At 35.9% G+C, this 17,093-nt stretch overlaps 1 protein-coding gene across 1 annotated transcript in view; it reads left to right on the forward strand.

The window, feature by feature from the left end:
* Nucleotides 1-17,093, forward strand: part of TMEFF2 (transmembrane protein with EGF like and two follistatin like domains 2) — a 279,537-nt gene that overhangs the window by 220,450 nt on the left and 41,994 nt on the right. Inside the window, exons 6-7 of the mRNA XM_086366960.1 lie at nucleotides 378-526; nucleotides 1,443-1,502. Coding sequence (XP_086223086.1) covers nucleotides 378-526; nucleotides 1,443-1,502 — 209 coding nt within the window. The remainder of the gene's footprint in view (nucleotides 1-377; nucleotides 527-1,442; nucleotides 1,503-17,093) is intronic.

A 17,093-nucleotide genomic window follows, 5' to 3' on the forward strand; every position in this document is an offset into this window, starting at 1 on the left:
CACAGTAGATTTCATTTAAGGAAATTGTAAAGCAGAATTTCATGGCTACTTCAGCCTATTCAAATTCTGCAGGCATCAGCAGGGAAGTTTATGTACATATTTTAAAAGTTCCAGTGGCAGAGATTAACTGATGATTATTTTCTGAGTTTCCCCTTTTTTATTTTTTATCCATTGCTCAGTCTTTTGAATTATTTTAGATTAGTTCTATGTTTCTTTTCATCTCAGGGAGAAGAGTGAAGGAACTTCCCCTGGAAGGATACAATTCAATTTTGCCAACTTGCATTTTGCCAACCTAGCAATTCTTCCTCTTTGTGTTTTATTTATAATGTGGTAACAACACCATTGATGTTGCACATTTTATTTCTCTCTCCCTTTAGGTGTGTGTGCAACATTGACTGTTCTCAAACCAACTTCAATCCCCTGTGTGCTTCTGATGGGAAATCTTATGATAATGCATGTCAAATCAAAGAAGCGTCATGTCAGAAACAGGAGAAAATTGAAGTCATGTCATTGGGTCGATGTCAAGGTAATACTCACACCAAAATTCATTTTAAAGAATATCTTTAGTCTTTGCATGGGCTTCCCTTGTGGCTCAGCTGGTAAAGAATCTGCCTGCAATGCGGGAGACCTGGGTTCGATCCCCGGGTTGGGAAGATCCCCTGGAGAAGGGAAAGGCTACCCATTCCATTATTCTAGCCTAGAGAGTTCCCTGGACTGTATAGTCCATGGGGTCACAAAGAGTCAGACATACTGAGCGACTTTCACTTCACTCAGTCTTTACATAGTAATGAAAAGTGGAGATAATCCTTTATTAGGCAGGGACTTCATTTTTGAAACACAAGTTTGGTTTACAATGGACAGTAAATTTTACTGTAGCAATTGTGGTGATTATAGGGCCTATTGGCAACGGTCCATACGTTTTTTCTGTATAATGGCACTGCGTCTTCACAATGCCATCAACACTGAGTCCAATATTCAAAAAATTGTAGGTACACTCCTTGAACAGGGTAAAAAGAAAGTTAAACTCATTTTTAGCAAAGAATATAAAGAATTATTGTATAACATTGAAATCAAAGCAAATCACACCATTGTTATATATTGAGCCAATAGAAATATTTCAAGTACATTTTTATAATTGGGATGTCCCAGAATGTTCTATTTTGTTTCTTGTTCAGAAACAAATATTTTCTTGGGTTTTGATTTGTTATTCTTTTGCCCAACTTATCTCAGTTATAGTTTGAAACTTCTCCTCGCCCTAAGCATTAGAAAGCCTATATCTTTCTATTTGTCAGTCTTAAACAGAAATTGATATTTTAAATCTGTTTTGTGTAAAGATTACTTAGAAATAAATTTGAAAACTCCTTAATTGTAGTGAAAATACTGTGAGACAGATATCTGGGTAACAAGTTAATCAATCTTTATTGTTAATTTTTTTAACACAGATAACACAACTACAACTACTAAATCTGAAGATGGGCATTATGCAAGAACAGATTTTGCAGGTACATAATATTTTCCACTTCAAAATATGAGCACTGCTATTAAAGAATTCTGAGGCATCATTGTTTACCATTGGTCCTAAGTTGATCTTGTAAGACTCCTGACATGGGCTAGTCTTCTCTTGCTTAGTTCAAATTTTCAATAGATAAGATTGAATTTTTGTGGAAGCAAATAAGATACTTTTTTTTGCAGTTAAAGCAATTGTCAAAAATGTCAGTAAGACATAATTAACTTGTTTTGACAGTGCAAATGGTACAAATGACAAAACATTTATCAAATTAATGGGCATCAATGGAAATTAATGCAATTTTTGGTGGTATATTGTAATTAATGCAAATGTTCTAGTTTGAATTTTTATAAAAGTCAACAATAAAGGAGTCTTCTAGTCTCTAAAAAAGCTGGAAAGAAAGGACATCTATAAATAGCAATACAGGCTGTCTTTACTCTGATGCAAAGTTTAGAAGGTATGGTTAACTTATTTCAAAAATAATAAAATAATTTACTTAGAAACTAAAATGCAAAATTATACATTTATAATTTTATAGAGTAAAATTATACTCTGACACATGCAAAATTATAAAGCATTTTATGCAGAAATGTAAATCTTATTTAGCAATTATAGAATATTATTCTGAGGAATATTTTTGCCTAATATAGTTTGCTTGAGTGAGAAATAATTTATGGGTATTCAAATGTGATTTTTAACAGATTCTTAAATTTCATAGAAATTTAGGATAAAAATATAATAAAATTATTGATGTTGATAATGATATGTAGTTTTTTTAAAACAGTTTTTCATTTAGTTATTAAATATCTATAACTAGATTTATGGCTAATATCCAATGGAAAAAATGCTTAAGAAATATGGACTATTATTCACTCTTTTTGAAACTGTATTTCCTTTAGCACTATTTCTGCCAGTATATTTATACACGTAATAAATCTTGATGAAATTTTTAAAAATTAGATGTTTTACTTATAGATACTTCAAACATCTCAGAATTTGGAAATAATAATTCTTTTTAAAAATTTTCCATTTTTACCTTAATTTTCAACATGTAAATAAATATTTTTGTGTGCTAGTAGTCTAGAATTATCATGAACAATGATCCATGGAAAAAGACATTAGTTCTACATAGATACTATATAGCAATTTCCAAAATGTCCAGGAGACCTATTGATACACGTTCCTTGAAAAGAGGAGTCCCTGGTCAGTAGTTTGAGAAGATCCCAGATAAACAAATGATTTTTTTTTTTAACCTAGAACTCCTCATAGCTTTTACATGCAGTATAAAACTTTTAAGAAATATGCATCTTTTATTTATTTAATGCTTTTTATGTCTTGTGCAGAATTTCTCACATATATAAAATACACACAAATATAGGCCATATAGTAAAATGAACACAAAGGTACTCATCACTCAAACTGAGTAACATCAATCCATGGCTGACCTAACCCCATCCCCACAACCCATCTTTCTCCACTTTCAAAATATGTGGAAATCATTCTAGAAATTACATCATTTTATTCATAAATACTTTAGCTTACATCTCTAAAAGATCAACCCTTTTTAAATAAAATTATGTTATTATCACACACAACACAATTATGAATAATTCCTAATAACACATAGCTTTTATCAAACTTGTTGATGAATAACACATTTTTTTGTGGCATAGTTTTCATTACTAGTGTCACCAAGAATGTACTTTGGAATATGCTGATCTACAGGAAAATACTGAAAGTAATGAAAGATAATAATGGAAAATTGAAGTCTGAAGCTAATAGCATGCTTTACGTTTTAAATGATGTCAAATTTAAATTCTATATTTTATTATAAATAATAACTATATATTGGCATTTTAAATCACCACCTGACATATTTAATTTTACTGTAGCCTAAAATATTTGGAGGTTTTATAAGAATCTCATTTTTATACAAGGAGTAACTTACTAAATGCACTTAGGATATTTTTATCCCTGTTTTGCAAATTAATTCATTTAGAAAAAAATCATCAAAAATGTTACATTTTGTGAATATCTTTTCCATTGAACTCATAGGAAAATCAAACCTCTTCCTGAGAATTTTGTCCCTGAAACAAAGAACAGTTCAAGTTGATTAGCATCAATGTGCAAATATATTTGCATGTATAAATTTGTATCAGTAAATGGAAGGGAGTATGCAATTCTGTCAGTATTATGCATACTGCATATTAATGGTTTGTCCATTGTCAGTTTGGGAAGCTGAATTTTTATTCCAAAAAATATTTTATATTTGAGCTTGGTTTCAAACAGATCATCTCTGGTCTTCAATGTCAGTGCTTTTAGTTGACATTGTTTCTTTCCTATCTATGTCTTTATTCAACATAAGAATGTGTTTTTAAGTACATGCAAATGAAAACTACCTAGACACTAAATGTTGTCTGAGATGTTCTAATTTGACATCAGGTTTATCTAGTAAATCCCAAAGAAAAACTTTTGAGATAAAAAGTAAAGTTTAAAAATAACATTTGTGGAAATCCAGATTTAAGACAGCAACAAAGATAATGTCAATGGAAGCTTGCAATTTCTAATTAAACATTGATTGCACACTTTAAAATTCCCCTGGATTTAATTTAGATGTTTATCTTCATCAATGATCTTATTAAAATGTAATATATACACTTTTTAGGCATTATTTAAATAATAGTTATGCTGTGTGTGCTTAGTCCCTCAATTGTGTCCGACTCTTTGTGACCCCGTGGACTGTAGCCTGCCAGGCTCCTTTGTCCAAAAAGTAGTCATTTCCCTCAGCCTTTCTAGGACTTCTTTTGTGGCTCAGCTGGTAAAGAATCAGCCTGCAATGTGGGAGACCTGGGTTAGGTCCCTGGGTTGGGAAGATCCCCTGGAGAAAGGAAAGGCTACCCACTCCAGTATTCTGGCCTGGAGAGTTCCATGGACTGTTGGACAGTATAGTCCATGGGGTCGCAAAGAGTGGGACACAACTGAGAGACTTTCACTTTCACTTTTCAGCATTTCCATGCTTCCCATAGTATTTGCATTTTCCTGAATTTGGGGACTCAACTTTTAGAAAAAGTAAAAGGGCACCAAATGGAGACTCAGTATTTTATTGTCCTCTTAATTTGTTTCACAAGCTCAAAACTCCCCAAGGAGGGAAAACAGGAACTGGGTGATTCCTTTTCCTAGAAGTTTGCTAGTGCTCACAGCTAATTTAATGTCAGTCACTTCCCCTGTTAGACAAACATTCATGTGCTCTCACAACACAGAGAGGTACAGATCTTTAATGCATTCTCCTTTTTCTCCTTACCTGTCTTTAATATTATAGTTTAAAACTTTGAGCTACCCGCCTCTAACATTCTTCCCTTTGAGCCTACCTTGCAGCTGTTAATATAAGAACACATATATCTGATTACAAAAATGGAAATATACTTTAAAGAAAGCCTAAATCTAAAAATAAATATGCTGTATTTCATTTTTATTTAACCTTAAAAAGAGAAACTCCAGTAAGGACTAGTAGGGGCTCATTTATGAAAAAATTAATGCAAACCACAAGAACCATGCCCCCAGCAAGATTAGAGCCTGACTGAGCTCATGCAGAGCTGTGAATTCCCAGACCCTTCCAGGCACAAAACTGAAATGGACACTAAGAAACCAAAAAATTTGCCACATCATCCCTGCCAGCAGTACCTGTTAATTGTGTCTGACTTGGGTCTCTATTTTGCCCTCTCTTCTTTAATGAGACACAAGGCATTAGTGAGTCCTGAATCAAGAGCTTTGGGTCTCTTTGTTTCAAGGCAGACAGGATCCCTGTCTGATGAGCTAAACAAGCCACTTAATGCTATTCTCCCTTCATCAGTCTAAGATGGGCTTAGATTTAGGTCTTCCTGTTCACTAGCAGAAAGGTTCAGAGAACACAATTTTATAAAACCACAAAGCTGGGGCTTTCAGGGATTTCCATTGTTTCAAAATGCTAATGTTAAACTTTCCTTCTGGAAGTTTTTAAATAGCAAATGTTTTACATCTCTTGAAATCTGCAACATTGTCTTTATAGATGTGTGTGTGTGTGTGTGTGTTGCCCTCATGTTTTGTAATGAAAAAAGAAATGAAGTGCAACTATTTTGTTTTTCTTTATCTGATATGTGTATTTTCTGATTGGGTTGCTTTTCTGTCTGAAAGTCTGGTCATGCTTCATAAAAAAGACTATATATTTTTTTCTGGTAAAACTATGCTTAATTTTATAAGTTAGTAACTCCAGAACTCTTGCCTGGAAAATCCCATGGACAGAGGAGCCTGGTAGGCTGCAGTCCATGGGGTCGCGAAGCGGTGGACACGACTGAGTGATTTCACTTTCACTTTTCACTTTCATGTATTGGAGAAGGAAATGGCGACCCACTCCAGTGTTCTTGCCTGGAGAATCCCAGGGGCAGCAGAGCCTGATGGGCTGCCGTCTATGGGGTCACACAGAGTCGGACACGACTGAAGCGACTTAGCAGCAGCAGCAGCAGATGTAAAAAAAAACAAGCAAAACAATCATGAAGTTAAACTAGTCTTTCTTCTATCATCTGGAAAATAAAATATATTTTTAATGCCATTTTGTACTGATTTCCAAAAATATTTGCAGCAACTTACAATTGAAATATAGTCAATGAAATTTTTTAAAGAGAAATTGAAAACATAAAAGCTGAACTTTTGAGGAAAATAAATATATCAGCAACGTAGACTATTACAGTTACTGCATTTAGCACACTAAGCATTCTTGCAATCAATATGAAAAGAGAAATTATTATTGAATCAATTCATTCAACAAATATTTGGTTATTATATGCATTCTGCTGTCCTGGGCTTTACAAAGGTAAACATGTCAATGGAAATCTCTGCTAAAATGAAGCTTAGGTCTTTCACTGTCTGATGAAAATAATCAGTTCAGAGGCCAAAGTTTCTTTGAAACTAAATTCTAAGGAAATATTTAGTGTAGATCTTATAAGGCATCACTGGAAAATATAGAATGGATAAGATCTTCAAATTTTTATAAAATATGCCAAGAGGCTCTTTATATGGCTGGGGATTTTTAAATCAATTTTTGGTAACATTCTAGAGCATAGCATTAAAATATATATAACTCAATGATAGGGTTCCTATAGCAGACTAAAGTAATTAGTTAGATTCATGTATATTTTCAAATTGAAAAATAAATAACCCAGAGTACTGAGGAAAATAGCTCCAAGAGAAAGCACACGCAGTCTGTCTTTCTCATGTAGCTACAGGTTCAACAGGATAACAGAACAGTCAGAAAGCTTGAGTAAAGATAAAGGATATGTTAGATTACAGCCTGTATATGGGGAAGAGAAATCCCCCTGTTTTTATTAGTTGTTAATGAGGAAAATAAGTCCTGAGTCATTCCCACTCTAGGGAGGGAGCCAGGCTCTTCTTAGCTCTGAGTCTAGTTATGGAGTCCATGTGTCTACTTGATCTACATTACACTGGTTGTTCACTATTTCTTATAAAATTTAGGCAGGATTAATTTTTAGGAAATGTTCTTTTTTCCTTATCTTTAAGCAATAATTTAGATATTAAGCTCGGGTCTGAAATGTGGAAGAAAATAACCAGAACTACACATTTAAACCAAATTTTATCCATCCTATTATTATTCCATAAACCCATTTTTCTACACTAAGAGGAAACTGACATCTTGAAAGGGTATCTAGATAGCCTAAGTGAATTGTCATAATAACTTGTTCTCAGTAGAAGCCATTGCAATTTACAAAGGCTTTTCACATATATTGTCTCCTTCTGTCTTGACAACTGAAATGTGAGGGAGATATTATATTCATTTGACAGGTGAGAAATGGAGGTTCAGGAAGATTAAGTAAAAAGACTATGTGATAGAGCTAAGGCTCAAAGCATCTTTGCTAATTTCAGATTCCAGCAAAATGTGAATGGTGAGGGATCAGGGGAGAAGAATCACTACCTAACATTCTTAGAGGCTTTGGGACTGACACTACACCTTAAAGGTTAACCCGTTTTGAATCTAGATTCAAAACTGTTTCACCATGATATCCCCATTGCTGTGAGATGGCCCAGAGTTACTCTTCTCTTTGAACTTATGTCTATATATTATAAGCACTATATTGTTTGGTCTTAAAATTCTCCTGTTCTTTTTCCTATTTATCCACATACACAGGAGAAGCCAAAGGGAATAGGATTTGTTACCAAGTAATGTGCATTAATAGAAAATGTGTGTGTGTGACACTTTGTAGTTTTACAAAGATCCATCCACATTATCTTATTTGCTTTAACATCAGTTCAATAGAATAGTGTTACAAATATTTAGGGGAAATAAAATCGCGGCTCAAAGACAGTAAATGGTTGACCTGGAGCTGGATGCAGTATTTTGATGTATTGACCAGCCACCCATGCAAAAAAGGCACTTGCTTGATTTATTTACTATTTCCCTCAATTGCCCTTCTACTATATATATATATAAACATGACTGCCAAGTGACTCCATATCATATTTTTAATACTAATTAATTCAGTCATGCGGCAAAAATCTGCATTTAAAATGGAAACTTTTTCTATTTGCTTGTGAACACAAGGAACACTTCACCAGAAAGCACGTTATGTCTAGGCCAATAATTTGATCTGTAGGAAATAAATAAATAGCAGCAAATACAGACAGCAGCTTGTAGCACAAATATTGGTATCAACAGGGAAATAAATAAAAATGTTTGCCTGGGCTATTACAGTGCCACCAGACTAGCCTAAAATATTTAAGTTCAGGAAATGAATTAAGATGTCAAGATTTTCTCAAGATTTCTGAGGGAAAGTGTCTCAATTTGAGTATTTTCCCCTCTGGGATTTAGTTTAGAGTGCTGCAAAATTCATAAAGCTTTCTATGAACTCTAACTCACAATTTTTCCTGCTCTCTTGAACTTCTGTGCTTTCATTGTTTTCCCCATAAAATCATGTAGCCAGTCATCTGTAATATGATGTTATGTTCATGGTTATAGATAAACACAGAAATAGTATTTGCAATACAGATGAAGGTTTTCTACTGAAGAGTTGCCTTGGGCCTTGCTAGACACACTGGAAAACTTTGTGTTTATGCCCCAGTTCATAAAAGCATCCTGAATCACTTATGTGCACTTTTTTTTTTTCCTATTTGAAACACTTTTTTTCTAAAACAAATTGTTCACCATGAGGTGTTACTCATCAACTTTTCCTTCCTATGAAGGTGTGACAGCCAGTTTAGTGGTTAAAGCCATCACAAATCAGACAGGGCTGCGTTGAAACACTGGCCGTGTTATTATTGCTTATTTAAGCTTGAATCAGTTAGTTAACCATTCTGAGCCTCAGTTTCTTTATCTGTTCAATAATAAGCCTATTTCCTCAGAGCTGAAGTTTGAGTGAGATGAAATGTAAGTATATATGTGTCAATGTTACTCTCCCAATTCATCCCATCCTTCCCTTCCCCATCTCCTGTGTCCATATGTCCGTTCTCTATGTCTGCATATTTATTCTTGTCTGGAAATAGGTTCATCTGTACCATTTTTCTAGATTCCATATATATGTGTTAATACACTATATTTGTTTTTCTCGTCTGACTTATTTCAGTTTATATGACAGACTATGTCCATTCACATAACTACAAATGCCCCAGTTTCATTCCTTTTTATGGCAGAGCAATGTTGTATTTTGTATATGTACCACATCGTATTTATCCATTCATCTGCCTATGGACACTATCATGTGTAAAATAATTGGCTAGTGGAAAGCCATATAGCACAGGAAGCTCAGCTCAGTGTTCTGTGATGACCTAGAGGGGTGGGGTTGGTGGAAGTGGGAGGCTCAAGAGGGAGGGATATATATATATATATACATATAGATGATTCACTTTGTTGTACAGCAGAAACTATCACACCATTGTAAAGCAATTATACTAAAAAAAAAAAAAGATGTTACATAAGGCATCAGCAAGCAGCAAGTAAGCTAGCTATTGCTGTTAGTTTCCTTTTGGTCTGAAAATTTTAAAGAATTTATTTTATGGGAAATGTAACACATTGTGTGGGATATGGTTTGTTCACATATGGGTTCAGAGTTTCTATACATATACTGTCATTTATAAGATCAAAAAAGTACAAAAGTTTTATTTTTTCCTACCCAAGTCATATAACAACTTATTGCAAGATCCTTTGGCTTATTTTTTAATTCACCTATAAAGAAGTACTTATTAAGCCCCTGCCATCTCTAAGTCTTTGACATATTAGTATGTCAAATTTATTACATGGTCATTTTTTCAGTTTTCCTCTAGTCAACACAATGTTATGTATGGTATATTTTGATCATTTAAAAAACGTGATCACCAGATTATTACACTATGTGATCCAAATAGGAATTTAATAAGAGGAAATAACATTTGACAGGACTACAAGATCACGGTATCACTTTTTTTTTTCTAGTTGAGCTTTAAAATTAGTCATTTATACCCCAGAGTATACAGGAATTTTTTCCACTTGTGCAGAATATTTAGGGAAAGTGTCAAAGTCAGAATAAACAGTTTTAACAAAAACTGACTATCGAGGAAAAACAAGTCTTCTTGGCCTAGGAGGCAAAGAGGAAAAGCTGTTTGAGTTCAAACATCTAGATATCACTGGTGAAAGTGAGATAATTCTCCACTATGGTTTACCTTTTTACCTCAAATATGACATTTCTCTTCCTAAGGAGCAGTAGTTTAAGTATGGGTAGAATATGTGAAACTGAAATAAGAGCAGGATATCTTCAAATTCTCTGTATAATTTCAAGACACATAGTTCTCCATAAAACTAACATCTAGAATTCAAGCAGTTTCAAAGAGCCCACAATATCTACAGCACTTTGATTTACTTCTTTTGTTAATGAGTCTGACATGCCCCAAATATATGAACCCACATTATCAAGAACATTAAAAATTCAATTCTCACATCTTGACAATTTGAGACTGTGTACAAACATAATCAACTAAAAATATTTTAAAATATCTCAAAAACTAAAATCTCTCAGAGAAAATGCATTTCTAAACCCTGTTACTCGTTTCATGGGTTGTAGCTTATTCCCTATAGTTGATCATTTGTAAGACGCTCAGACTTTTAGTTTGAACTCAAATGGAACCAAGAGAAATCTAACTTATGAGCTAAACTCTAGGCATAAAGTGCATTAAGATCATAATAAGGCTTGAGGAATGTAACCTGAAAATAGTAAGGAGGACCTAAGAGGAAAGCATACCATCCCCACCTCTGAGTCCTGAAAGCTGAAGGGACTTGGTACTTTCAGGGAAAGCTAGTGCTTCAGTATGCAAGAAGAGAGATGAGAATTTGAGTGACACATCTGACGATAGAGGATATTTTGCCAGTTATGGAGCACAGTTCCAGGTGAGCTTTGGGAAGTGGCTAGAGTTGGGAGACAGAGACAGGTTTAGTTAAGGGCAGAGAACCAACAAGCGCAGCACATCACATAGTGGAGAGGATGAATGGTAGAGACAGGCAACTGGGAGAGTGAAAGTGAAAGTGTTAGTCTCTCAGTCGTGTCCCACTCTTTGGGACCCCATGCACTGTAGCCCACCAGGCTCCTCTGTCCATGGGATTCTCCAGACAGGAATACTAGAGTAGGTAGCCATTTTCTTCTCCAGGGAATCTTCCTGACCCAGGGATGGAACCTGTGTCTCCTGCATTGCAGCCAGATTCTTTACCATCTGAGCCATGGAGCAGGGGGAAGACTATTGGGATAGGATAACACAAGAATTGGATATTTACTGAATTCATGACAAATCTCTTAGACTTGTGGACTCAGAGATCTACATTTTCAACACTCTAAAAGTAAGCTGTTACCTCCCCGGTAAACCAAGATTCAATGTCAGTGTATAGATTTGCAATAAGATAGAATTGTCTAGAGCCCTTGGTTCCTTAGCCAGTGCATTCTCTTCTTAGAGTTGAATTCTCCAAGAAGCCCAGTTATAATGAGGCCATTTAGTGAATCTGAACAGAGCATATTTTCTTTAGATGTTTAAGGAATCAAGCTAAGACAGCCTGATACAAAAGGGTATACAATAGAGATATTCTTGTCCTCAAATTTATATAGATAATAAGTGTTTTTAGCCAGGATTTCCTCTTCCATGGTTAGCACTTAAGAGTAATGCTATCGGCCTATGTAACTCTCCTTTGTTGAGTTTCCATTTCTGGGTGTTCTTGTCCAATCTTCCTATATTTCTAGATAGAGTAAAGTTTAGACATGCTCTCCCAAAAGCCAACTCATGATTTTAAGACTTTCTAGTGCTCTGGAAAAGCACAGGGCAATCCCTTCTTCCTACTTCTGAGTTCCTCTGGGATTTTCCCCCAAGAAATTACAATATTTGTATATATATCAATATTAACCATATTGGGTTGATAAGTCCTTCTACATTTTGAAAGTCTCAAAAGTTTTTATGCAAAGTTATCTTTCAAAGCCTTTCCTTAACATATAATTCAAAGAGGTCTGACCATTAACTAACAAAAATGAGTAAATCTTAGGAAGCAAGTTTAATATTTTGGGTGTATCCTAAAATAATTCCTAGGATTTATGCCAATAAATTTCCTTTATAGTGACATTGTTAATGTTTCATTTCAATACAAACAGAACAAGTTTATTTATTATTCAAAACAGAATGAGATGGAGGATTTTGTGGGGAACTGTGAATGAATCATCAATGTTTGGTAGTGTTAGATAATATTCCTGTAACATATGAAAGTGTACTTGCTCAGTCACGTCTGACTCTTTGCAACTCTATGGACTGACTGTAGCCCACTAGGCTCTTCTGTCCATGGAATTTTCCAGGCAGGAATACTGGAGTGGATTGCCATTTCCTATAACATATATTCAAGGCCAAATTAAAAAAAAAATCGACTGCTTTTAGGTGGTGCTTGTGGTAAAGAACCCCCCTGCCGATTGATACAGGACAAAGGAGACACAGTTTCCATCCCTGGGGCAGGGAGATTCCCTGGATGAGGGCATGGCAATCCACTGCAGTATTCTTGCCTGGAGAATCGCATGGACAGAAGAGCTGGCTGGCTACAGTCCATGGGACCGCAAAGAATCGGACATGACTAAAGCGACTTAGCATGCATGCACTGCTTTTATCTTTCACATTTTCTAAGACTCAAATCTGTGTGTTCCAGCCATACATCAGAAAACCTCTTCCCGAGAGCATTTCATTTAATAATGGAAATAAATGTCTGTTTAACTAAAAAAAATTTTTGAATAAAATTTAAAAAATCGTTCAGAAAATGAAGCCTATAAACAAGCTCCATTTGTTCTCCAGAAATTAAGTATTCCAGAAAGATCATGTTATTAGTCTACAGAGTTTAAATCAACAGGCAATTAGTGTTTTGTCAGGCAGTACACATCCAAATTCACTTCTGCAGATTGACTGTTCATGTACTGTCACAATTATTCTACAAACCTTGCACCACTGGGTTTTTTTCCTATTTATTTTTCCATTATTTACAGAGCCCCAGGGAGGTTGAAGGTTTCTGGTTGTTTGAAATGATCTCTGAGCAATCTTACTCCTATCTCCAAACCCAGCCACTCACCCTTCCCCACAGTTGGCACATATGCCTTTGTTTCTGATTTTTTAATGAAATGTAGTGATGGAAGCATGAGGAGGAACCAACAGGCAGGCCAGGGAAACTTATCTGTAAAGTCATTTAAATAAAGTGTCCACACTGTCTTCCATATGCAAAATAATTAATAGTAGGCAGAGCACCCATCAACAGTGATAGACAACCATTACCTCTCACTTATCTAAGCATATTGTTGAGAGTCTATTCTAAAATTCAAGCTGACTGCTTTCTGCAATTTAATATGCTTCTTAGCTGTTCACATTAGCCATGAATTGGTATATGCTTAGGAAATACAGCTAATTGTAATGTTATCCTAAGAAAACCACTGTCATCTTCATTATAATCATGATTATTATCATCATCATATCAGGAAAATAATATACTGGAATAGGATCACTTAGCTCTTTCCAAAATCAAGTAGAAATTTTATGTGTATTGTCTACTGTTTTAAATTCTCTACAAGGCTATTCTCCAATCATATAGGTAGCCATATTTATTTCTTAATTTAATTTTAATTTCATAGCAAATAACTTACAAAGAGCATTTGGTAGGAGAAAGAGCCTGGAATAGGAATGCAAAAATTTCAACTTAATGTCAACTTTATTCTAACCTACCTCATGGAAACTTAAACAGGTATTTAGCCTCTAAGAATCTTAAGTTTTCCCGTCAGTAAAATTTGAAAGTAAAATTATATTATAATGAAGTCTTTCAGGATTTAGGATTCTATAATCAAATATACAACTGTAGTTCAAAAAGCATGATCTTGAAGGAAAGGCATTGACCATTACCTTGTGCCAGTGATTCTCAACTGGGGCAACATTTAATAATGTCTAGAATTGATTGTCTGGGGATGAGGAGGTAGACGTACATCTAGAGGGTGGAGGCCGGGGTTGCTGCCAAACTAAACCTCCTACAATGTAGAGGATAGGTCCCCACAACAAGGAATTATCTAGCCAAAAGTGCCAATAGTGTCAAGGTTTGGAAACCCTGCTTAATGGCATTAGAAAAGCCTTTGTGTGGATCACAATAAACTGTGGAAAATTCTGAAAGAGATGGACATACCAGACCACCTGACCTGCCTCTTGAGAAACCTATATGCAGGTCGGGAAGCAACAGTTACAACTGGACATGGAACAACAGACTGGTTCCATAGGCAAAGGAGTACGTCAAGGCTGTATATTGTCACCCTGCTTATTTAACTTCTATGCAGAGTAGATCATGAGAAACGGCGGGCTGGAAGAAGCACAAGCTGGGATCAAGATTGCCAGGAGAAATATCAATAACCTCAGATATGCAGATGACACCACCCTTATGGCAGAAAGTGAAGAGGAACTAAAAAGCCTCTTGATGAAAGTGAAAGAGGAGAGTGAAAAAGTTGGCTTAGAGCTCAACATTCAAAAAATGAAGATCATGGCATCTGGTCCCACCACTTCATGGGAAATAGATGGGGAAACAGTGGAAACAGTGTCAGACTTTATTTTTCTGGGCTCCAAAATCACTACAGATGGTGACTGCAGCCATGAAATTAAAAGACGCTTACTCCTTGGAAGGAAAGTTATGACCAACCTAGATAGCATATTGAAAAGCAGAGACATTACTTTGCCAACAAAGGTTCGTCTAGTCAAGGCTATGGTTTTTCCTGTGGTGATGTATGGATGTGAGAGTTGGACTGTGAAGAAGGCTGAGTGCCGAAGAATTGATGCTTTTGAACTGTGGTGTTGGAGAAGACTCTTGAGAGTCCCTTGGACTGCAAGGAGATCCAACCAGTCCATTCTGAAGGAGATCAGCCCTGGGTGTTCTTTGGAAGGAATGATGCTAAAGTTGAAACTCCAGTACTTTGGCCACCTCATGTAAAGAGTTGATTCATTGGAAAAGACTCTGATGCTGGGAGGGATTGGGGGCAGGAGGAGAAGAGGATGACAGAGGATGAGATGGCTGGATGGCATCACCGACTCGATGGACATGAGTTTGAGTGATCTCCAGGAATTGGAGATGGACAGGGAGGCCTGGCGTGCTGTGATTCATGGGGTCACAAAGAGTCGGACACGACTAAGCGACTGAACTGAACTGAACCACACTCCTTAGGGGCTTCCCAGGTGGCTCAGTGGGTAAAGAACCTGCCTGCCAATGCAGAGATGTAAGAGACGAGGGTTCAATCCCTGGATCAGGAAGATCCCCTGGAATACTGGCATGGAAACCCACTCCAATATTCTTGCCTGGAGAATCCCCATGGAGAAAGGAGCCTGGCAGGCTACAGTCCAGAGTGTCGCAGAGTCAGACACAATGGAAGCAACTTAGCACACATGCATATACATTACCTAGGCTCTAGACATTAAGTGACACCATGAAGTCCAGAACTGGGCCCTCTAATCATTTCTCTGTTTTCCCGTGCCACAGAGGAGACATAACCCTAAATCAAGGATCACTGACTTAGTCCAGGTTTCTTTTTATCTCACTGTTTGAAACATACAGTCTTTTTTTTTTTAATTATGGTTGTCTCATAAATAGAAATATCCTTTACTGCTTTCCTTTACTGCTTTACAAATAAGAAGGAATGTCTGTTTCTGAATGTCTTTACAATAAGAAGGAATACATTTTCTGAATGATGAAAAGGCATCTAGCTAAAAAGGAAGTTATACTCTTAGTTATCATAAGTTACTAAGGAAAGTCCCCTAGTCGTAATTGGATCCTTATCTTATTCAGTATTCTTAGCTAGTAGTCTAATAACCCAGGTCCCTGCTTTGTTTCAGTGCAAAGCTGTGTCATCCTTGTGTTCATATTAGTTACTCCTTAAAACATTTTGACTAAATCGCTGAGCCAAACATTGCCTGTATGAAAGATCTTTAATGACATTCTCTGAGGAGGCAACAGCAACTATTTCAAAGCTTCTTTTATTATCTGGCACTTCCTCAGTAGAAATCTTTATAAACCTGATTTAGAGGAATATATTTAAAATTGGGCTGGCTAAATTCTATTTAAGTGTCCAACAGCAATTCTTAAGGCTGAAATTGTGTTGTTCATGGAACTGCATGCTTGATAATGGCTTTAGATCTCAGGTGTTCATGAAAACCTTCATAGTTTTAAATGGAGGTGAGCTTGGAGATGCCTCTTAAAAGGCAACCTAGAGCTCAGCTAGACCTTCCTCAGGGAAGGACACCTACGTGTGTTACTGTTTAGCAGCTCCCAGGCACAGATCCTCCTTGGAATGGGGAATGAACCTGGCTGCACTGGTTTGCTGTCCTACCTAGTAAAATAAAGTTATTGGTTTTGCAACAAGGACAATGAGGATATTTGTTTTAAAAGACAACTTGGAAAAATAGCAAAGACAACAGGAAATGATAAATGAGCAAGTCTTTGCTACAGTAATTACTTTGGTATTGAAACAAATGAAGAACTTTCACAGCAATGTTATTTTCTGTCTTAGATTATACTACTACCTATTCATATAGTACATGTACCATTGGGCTTTATGCTGAAACAAAAAAAAATCTAAGAAGGAAGAGGTGGTAAATAAATTGTCTGAGATATATTTGTTAATGTTTTGAAAAACTTATGATGTCCTTTCTAAAAACAAACTATCTCTGAAAGATGGGAATTTTTTTTTTCATCTGCACGTTTTATGCCAAAAATTAGTCACTAAAAAAATGAACTAAATCTGTCTGGTATAGACAAATGAAATAACATATAAGTATCTGTAATCTATTTTTTTAATTTAGGTAATTAATATATTTAATTTGCCTGTGCTGAATCTTCTTTGCTGCATTGGCTTTTCTCTTGTTGCAGAGCACAGGCTCTAGGGCACGTGGGCTTCAGTAGTTATGGTTCCGGGCTCTGAAGCACAAGCTCAGTAGTGTGGTACACAAGCTTAGATGCTCTGCAGCACGTGGGATCTTCCTGGATCAGGTATCAATCCCATGTCTCCTGCACTGGCAGGTGGATTCTTTACCACTGAGCCACCAAGAG

The sequence above is a fragment of the Bos grunniens genome, chromosome 2, assembly GCF_055505025.1.
Source record: "Bos grunniens cultivar Pamir isolate PY7600 chromosome 2, Bosgru_T2T1.0, whole genome shotgun sequence".
Taxonomy (NCBI): Eukaryota; Metazoa; Chordata; class Mammalia; order Artiodactyla; family Bovidae; genus Bos; species Bos grunniens.